The 8,552-nt window shown below is 44.3% G+C and overlaps 1 protein-coding gene across 1 annotated transcript in view; it reads left to right on the forward strand.

The window, feature by feature from the left end:
• The first annotated feature begins 239 nt into the window (after positions 1 to 239).
• si:dkey-234i14.6 (uncharacterized) overlaps positions 240 to 8,552 on the forward strand; it is a 20,634-nt gene continuing 12,321 nt past the window's right edge. Inside the window, exon 1 of the mRNA XM_029654403.2 lies at positions 240 to 1,319. Coding sequence (XP_029510263.1) covers positions 810 to 1,319 — 510 coding nt within the window. The 5' untranslated portion in view covers positions 240 to 809. The remainder of the gene's footprint in view (positions 1,320 to 8,552) is intronic.

Raw genomic sequence — 8,552 nt, forward strand, 5'->3', positions numbered from 1 at the left:
AAGTCTCTCCGTTTGATTACAATAATTCCACCAGACACTCTACTGGGGAGGTCAACCGCAATATACACTGATGGTGTTTTAGGTTACAGCCATGTCATTACAGAGAGCGATAGAGGTCGGAGCTAATCGACATGCCTAGTTTTAGACAGAGAATCAATAGTCCCTGAAATAAACCCAGAGCTGATTGTCCAGACCTGCAGACAGACTGCAGTTAGTGTTGCAGCAGGTCACATAAAGGGCTGGAAGCAATGTGGCCACTGACCAGATGGACAACATTAATGGAATGCATATTTGACTTTGAAAATAGCCTACACATTCACTCACAGTCAAAGTCAATTAGACCCTATTCAAACGGATTGATTGTTTTACACTCGGGTGAAACTGGGCTCTTTTGAGTTTATGCCCTCTGAACTTGTTGCAGGACCTGATTGTGACCACAGGGCAGGACGCCCGGCGCTCGTTAACGTGTAATTGCTACACTTACCGCGGCTGGAGATAGACGGTAAAGCGATACAGTATCGCTTTTTCGGTCAGTTATTTTGTTTTATGGTTTTGAAATACATCGCAACTGATTGAATAATTTATTCACAACAGTGTCATGCCTGGGACGTCTAGCCAACTGTGACTTTACTTGCGGGAGAAGAGAGGAGAATGTGTGTTTGGTCGCAGCTGGTCTCGTTGAGTGGATGGGTCTGTGTGGAGAGACGCTGCGTTTCTCTCTCTGCTGGAGAGCACTGACCAAGGCGACAGTTACGTGACCGTGCGCATGTAAGAAAGCTCTCTCTACCTCCAACAAGTCTAAGTGATAAATGCTCATATCTAGCCACAGCATGGAAGGGCTGCCGACGGAGAGCACCGGACTCAACAGCATCAACAAGGAGAAAACAGAGGAACAGTACCGGGCTCTAGCCTACGACACCGCGCTCAGCACTCTGGTGGCCGTGGTGTTTTACGTGGTGGTCAAAGTGAGCCTGGACGGGATCAGGCAATGGCGGGCCCGGATCTCGGTTCTAATAGTGGGCTCGGGTCCCGTGGGGCTAACGGCCGCGCTAGTCGCTGTTCGCTCGGGGAAGGTGCTGAAGCTCACGCTGCTGGATGAGAGGTACCGCACGGCGCTGCTCTGCCGCCCCCAGCAGATTGCCCTGGACCCGCGCAGTGTGGAGTTCCTGCTCGAACTGGGGGTGGACTTTGATAACATGGAGGGCTGCTGGCACAACGAGCACTTCTTCACGAAGATAGGAGTGTTTCAAGAGTACCTGCTTAGCATTCTGGAGCAGAAGAGACAAAAGGTGGAAATCAAGGTTCAGCTGGGAACGAAGGTACACTACATATATTTCCCTTTATTTCTAAACCTATATTGAAAAAAATCACATTATTTGTAAGTTCTATATTTAGAGAGAGAGAACAATAGGGGGGTTGCACTCTGGCAAGCATCAACCCACTGTATTGAATATATATACTGAACAAAAATATTAACACAACACGTAAAGTGTTGGCCCCATGTTTCATGAGCTAAAATAAAAGATCCCAGAATGTTCCATACCCACGAAAAGCTTATTTCTTTCAAATTGTGTGCACAAATTTGTTTACAGCCCTGGTAGTGAGTGAGCATTTCTCAATTTCCGGGCAGGTGTGGCATATCAAGAAACTGATTAAAACAGCATCACAATTGTGCTGGGTTCAAGAGAAGGCCACTCTAAAATGAGCAGTTTTGTCACACAACACAATGCCACAAATGTTTCAAGTTTTGAGAGTGTGCAATTGGCATGCTGACTGCAGGAATGCCCACCGGAGCTGTTGTCAGACAATTGAATGTTCATTTATCTACCATAAGCCGCCTCCAATGTCATTTTAGAGAATTTGGCATTACGTCCAACCGGCCTCACAACCGCAGACCACGTGTAACCATGCCAGCTCAGGACCTCCACAACTGGCTTCTTCACTTGCGGGATGGTCTGAAACAAGCTACCCGGACAGCTGATAAAACTGTGGGTTTGCACAACCAAAGTTTTTCAGCACAAACTGCCAGAAACCGTCTCAGGGAAGCTCATCTGTGTGCTCCTTTGTCCTCACCGGGGTCTTGACCTGACTACAGTTTAGCGTCGTAATCAATAAAAGTATGCAAATGCTCACCTTCGATGGCCACTAGCAAAGCATATTTGTGATGCTGCATGAGGCAAATGGTGGTCACACCAGATACTGACTGGTTTTCTGATCCACACCCCTACCTTTTTTAAAGGTATCTTTAACTATCAAATACATCAAATAAAATGTTATTAGTCACATGTGCCAAATACAATAGGTGAAATGTTTACTTATGAGCCACTAACCAACAATGCAATTAAAAAAAATACAGATAAGAATAAGAGATAAAAGTAACAAGTAATTAAAGAGCAGCAGTGAAATAACAATAGCGAGACTTTAAACAGGGGGGTACCGGTACAGAGTCAATGTGCAGGGGCACCGGTTAGTTGAGGTAGTATGTACATGTAGGTAGAGTTATTAAAGTGACTATGCATAGATGACGACAAAGAGTAGCAGTGGTGTAAAGAGGGGGTGGGGGCAATGCAAATAGTCTGGGTAGCCATTTGACTAGATCAATCAATCAATCACATTTATTTATAAAGCCTTTTTACATCAGCTGATGTCACAAAGTGCTGAACAGAAACCCAGCCTAAAACCCAAAACAGCAAGCAATGCAGATGTAGAAGCACCCCTGAACTAGATGTTCAGGAGTCTGATGGCTTGGGGGTAGAAGCTGTTTAGAAACCTCTTGGACCTAGACGCTCCGGTACTGCTTTCCATGCAGAAGCAGAGAGAACAATCTATAACTAGGGTGGCTGGAGTATTTGACCATTTTAAGGCCTTCCTCTGACACCGCCTGGTATAGTGGTCCTGGATGGCAGGAAGCTTGGCCCCAGTGATGTACTGGGCCGTTCGCACTACCCTCTGTAAGTGCTTTGCGGTCAGAGGCCGGGCAGTTGCCATACCAGACAGTGATGTAACCAGTCAGGATGTTCTCGATGGTGCAGCTGTAGAACCTTTTGAGGATCTGAGGTCCCATGCCAAATCTTTTCAGTCTCCTGAGGGGGAATAGGTTTGTCGTGCCCTCTTCACGGCTGTCTTGGTGTGCTTGGATCATGTTAGTTTGTTGGTGATGTGGACACAGCTCTCAACCTGCTCCACTGCAGCCCCGTCAATTAGAATGGGGGCGTGCTCGGTCCTCCTTTTCTGTAGTCCACAATAGTCTCCTTTGTCTTGATCACGTTGAGGGAGAGGTTGTTGTTCTGGCACCACATGGCCAGGTCTCTGCTCTCCTCCCTATAGGCTGTCTCGTTGTTGTCGGTGATCAGGCCTACCACTGTTGTGTCATCAGCAAATTGAATGATGGTGTTGGAGTCGTGCTTGGCCATGCCGTCATGAGAGAACAGGGAGTACAGGAGGGGACTGAGCACGCACCACTGCGGGGCCCCTGTGTTGAGGATCAGTGTGGCGGATGTGTTGTTACCTACACATACCGCCTGAGGGCGGCCCATCAGGAAGTCCAGGATCTAGTTGCAGAGGGATGTGTTTAGTCCCAGGGTCATTAGCTTAGTGGGCTTTGAGGGCACTTTGGTGTTGAACATTGGTGTTCCTTCTGTCCAGGTGGGAAAGGGCAGTGTGGAGTGCAATAGAGATTGCATCATCTGTGGATCTGTTGGGGCGATATGCTAATTGGTGTGTGTCTAGGGTTTCTGGGATGATAGTGTTGATGTGAGCCATGACCAGCCTTTCAAAGCACTTCATGGCTATAGACGTGAGTGCTACAGGTCGGTAGTCATTTAGGCAGGGTACCTTAGTGTTCTTGGGCACAGGCACTATGGTGGTCTGCTTAAAACATGTTGGTATTACAGACTCGGACAGGGACAGGGAGGGGTTGAAAATGTAATTGAAGACACTTGCCAGTTGGTCAGCACATGCTCGCAGTACACGTCCTGGTAATCCATGTGGCCCAGCGGCCCTGTGAATGTTGACCTTACATCGGCTGCATAGAGCGTGATCACACAGTCTTCCGGGAACAGTTGGTGCTCTCATGCATGTTTCAGTGTTATTTGCCTCGAAGCGAGCATAGAAGTAGTTTAGCTCATCTGGTAGGCTCGTGTCACTGGGCAGCTCTGGGCTGTGCTTCCCTTTGTAGTCTGTAATGGTTTGCATGGCCTGCCACATCCGACTAGCGTCAGAGCCGGTGTAGTACGATTCAATCTTAATCCTGTATTGACGCTTTGCCTGTTTGATGGTTCGTCGGAGGGCATAGCGGGATTTCTTCTAAGCTTCTGGGTTCGAGTCCCGCTCCTTGAAAGCGGCAGCTCTAGCCTTTAGCTCAGTGAGGATGCTGACTGTAATCCATGGCTTCTGGTTGGGGTATGTACGTGCGGTAACTATGGGGATGATGTCATCGATGCACTTATTGATGAAGCCAATGACTGATGTGGTGTACTCCTCAATGCCATCGGAGTTATCCCGGAGCATATTCCAGTCAGTGCTAGCAAAACAGTCCTGTAGCTTAGCATCTGCTTCATCTGACCACTTTTTTATTGATCTTGTCACTGGTGCTTCCTGCTTTAATTTTAGCTTGGAAGCAGGAATCAGGAGGATAGAATTATGGTCAGATTTGCCAAATGGAGGGTGAGGGAGAGCTGTGTATGTGTCTCTGTGTGTGGAGTATAGGTGGTCCAGAGTTCTTTTTCCTCTGATTGCACATTTAACATGCTGATAGAAATTTGGTAAAATGGATTTAAGTTTCCCTTTCCCCATTAAAGTCCCCGGCTACTAGGAGCGCCGCCTCTGGGTGAGCGTTTTCTTGTTTGCTTATGGTGGAATACAGCTCAATTAATGCTGTCTTAGTGCCAGCCTCTGACTGAGGTGGTATGTAAACAGCTACGAAAAATACAGATGAAAACTCTCTAGGTAGGTAGTGTGGTCTACAGCTTATCATGAGATATTCTACCTCAGGCCGAGCAATAGCTTGAGACTTCCTTAGATATCGTGCACCAGCTGTTATTTACAAAAATACATAGTCCGCCGCCCCTTGTCTCACCAGACACCATTGTTCTATCCTGCAGGTACATTGTATAACCAACCAACTGTATGTTGATGTTGTCGTCGTTCAGCCATGACTCCGTGAAGCATAAGGTGTTAGTTTTTAATATCCTGTTGGTAGTTTAATCTTCCGTGTAACTAGTCAATTTTATTCTCCAAGGATTGCACATTTGCTCGCAGAATGGAGGGAAGTGGGGGTTTATTTGATCACCTTGATCACTTCGGACCCTCTTTCTATGCCTCCTCTTCACGCAGATCATGGGGATCGGTGCATGTTCCCGAGGAAGCAGTATATCCTTCACGTTGGACTCGTCAGAGTCATGAAAGGAAAAAAAGGATTCTGCTAGTCCGTGGTGAATAATCGCAATCCTGATGTCTAGAAGTTATTTTCGGTCATAAGAGACAGTAGCAGCAACATTATGTACAAAATAAGTAAAAAAACAAGTTACAAAAAATGCAAATAAACAAACAAAATAACACAATCGGCTGGGGGCATGTAAATCGTCTGCCTTCTTCTCCGGCGCCATTTTACAACAGATGCATGTCTGTATTTCCAGTCATGTGAAATCCATAGATTAGGGCATCATTTATCTATTTAAATTGACTGATTTCCTTGTATCAACTGTAACTAAGCAAAATCTTTGAAATTGTTGTTTTTATTTTTGTTCAGTGTGTGTATATATACAGTACGTGTCAAAAGTTTGGACACACCTACTTATTCCAGGGGTTTTCTATATATTTACTATTTTCTACATTGTAGAATAATAGTGAAGACATCACAACTATGAAATAACACATATGGAATCATGTAGTAACCAAAAAGGTATAGATACAGTTGAAGTCGGAAGTTTACATACACCTTAGCCAAATATATTTAAACTCAGTGTTTCACAATTCCTGACATTTAATCCTAGTAAATATTCCCTGTTTTAGGTCAGTTAGGATCACCACTTTATTTTAAGAATATGAAATGTCTGTATAATAGTAGAGAGAATGATTTATTTCAGCATCATATTCCCAGTGGGTCACAAGTTTACATACACTCAATTAGTATTTGGTAGCATTGCCTTTAAATTGTTTAATTTGGGTCAAACGTTTTGAGTAATCTTCCACAAGCTTCCCACAATAATTTGGGTGAATTTTGGCCCATTTCTCCTGACAGAACTGGTGTAACTGAGTCAGGTTTGTAGGCCTCCTTGCTCGCACACACTTTTTCAGTTCTGCCCACACATTTTCTATAGGATTGAGGTCAGGGCTTTGTGATGGCCACTCCAATACCTTGACTTTGTTGTCCTTAAGCCATTTTGCCACAACTTTAGAAGTATGCTTGGCGTCATTGTCCATTTGGAAGACCCATTTGCGACCAAGCTTTAACTTCCTGACTGATGTCTTGAGATGTTGCTTCAATATATACACATCATTTTTCTATTTTGTGAAGTGCACCAGTCCCACCTGCAGCAAAGCACCCCCACAACATGATGCTGCTACCCCTGTGCTTCACGGTTGGGATGGTGTCTTTCAGCTTGCAAGCCTCCCCCTTTTTCCTCCAAACATAACGATGGTCATTATGGCCAAACAGTTCTATTTTTGTTTCATCAGACCAGAGGGCTTTTTCTCCTAAATGTACGATCTTTGTCTCCATGTGCAGTTGCAAACCATAGTCTGGCTCTTTTTATGGCGGTTTTGGAGCAGTGGCTTCTTCCTTGTTGAGCGGCCTTTTAGGTTATATCAATATAGGACTTGTTTTACTGTGGCTATAGATACTTTTCTACCTGTTTCCTCCAGTATCTTCACAAGTTCCTTTGCTGTTGTTCTGGGATTGATTTGCACTTTTCGCACCAAAGTACATTCATCTCTAGGAGACAGAACGTGTCTCCTTTCTGAGCGGAATGCCGGCTGCGTGGTCCCATAGTGTTTATACTTGCATACTATTGTTTGTACAGATGAACGTTGTCCCTTCAGGCATTTGGAAATTGCTCCCAAGGATGAACCAGACTTGTGGAGGTCCACAATTTTTTTCTGAGGTCTTGGCTGATTTCTTTTGATTTTCCCATGATGTCAAGCAAAGAGGCACTGAGTTTGAAGGTAGGTCTTGAAATACATCCACACCTCCAATTGACTCAAATTATGCCAATTAGCCTATCAGAAGCTTCTAAAGCCATGACATACTTTTCTGGAATATTCCAAGCTGCTTAAAGGCACAGTCAACTATGTGTATGTAAACTTCTGACCCACTGGAATTGTGATACAGTGAATTATATGTGAAATAATCTGTCTGTAAACAATTGTTGGAAAAATGTATTGTGTCGTGCACAATGTCGATGTCCTAACCGACTTGCAAAAATGATAGTTTGTTAACAAGAAATTTGTGGAGTGGTTGAAAAATGAGTTTTTATGACTCCAACCTAAGTGTATGTAAACTTCTGAGTTCAACTGTATATAGATATTTAGTATGTATTTAGGATCATATGATTGTTCACTTTTTAGTTTACATTTTTTTAACCAGCCACCTTTCTGTTCTATAGAATAGCCTGAGATTCAGTGACTATACATCACCACCTGATAGATACACATCTGATGTATAGTTGGTTGTAAAGAGTCACTGGTAAATGTGTTCTGATGCAGATTACCGTACCACTCATTGCATAAATCTCCCTAAGCCTTTCTCTGCATTACAGCATGAAACAATAGTTGAATGATGGCAGCCTACAGTACTAGGGCTTATAGCAGCACATCATTATATAATGGCAAAATTCTGATCACATTCACTAAAGCTGGGCTTATCTGCTGACACAACATAACCGGGAAAATGTGTGTCCTCAGGCTTTCTCTATTCTGAAAGGCAGAGACCCTCAGTCCTGCTCCTCTAGAGCCACAGTAGTATTGCAGGTTTTTGCCCCAGCTTAGTGCCATCACACCTGACTCAGTTAATCAACTGATCATTGTCCCCTTGATTAGCTGAATCATGTGTTTTTTTGCTGAGCTGGAACAAAAACATGCAGTCTGCAGCTCTCAAGGAGCAGTGTTGAGGATCACTGCCCTAAAGGCCTTATCTGTTTGCTGCCTGGACAGAGTTTCTCAGTTCACACCAGTGCCTTTTGATCACTTAGTGACATTTGTAATGAATAAATCAGTACCTATTGCCATGGCAATAATAATCCCCATTGGTTAATCAGTATCTGATTAAAGGTAGGAATAAAGGCCAGTGGACAGTGCAGCCCTTGAGGATGAGAGCTGTCCACCCCTGGTTCACCTTCCTCTCCCTGCTGATCCAGTGACTCACCCCATGTTTATGCATTAAAGCAGGTGAACTTCAAGGTCAAGCATATCTTTGATCGGAACAAAGTTCTGCATCATTAAAAACATTGACAATTCTGAAGCGTCCTGTCCATAGCCATTATTAGACAGGAGTGCTTGATTATTGGTTTAGTTCCAGGCTGTGTGATCTGTGAATTTGTATTTATTTACCTTTA

The sequence above is a fragment of the Oncorhynchus nerka genome, linkage group LG9a (genome assembly GCF_034236695.1).
Source record: "Oncorhynchus nerka isolate Pitt River linkage group LG9a, Oner_Uvic_2.0, whole genome shotgun sequence".
Lineage (NCBI taxonomy): Eukaryota > Metazoa > Chordata > Actinopteri > Salmoniformes > Salmonidae > Oncorhynchus > Oncorhynchus nerka.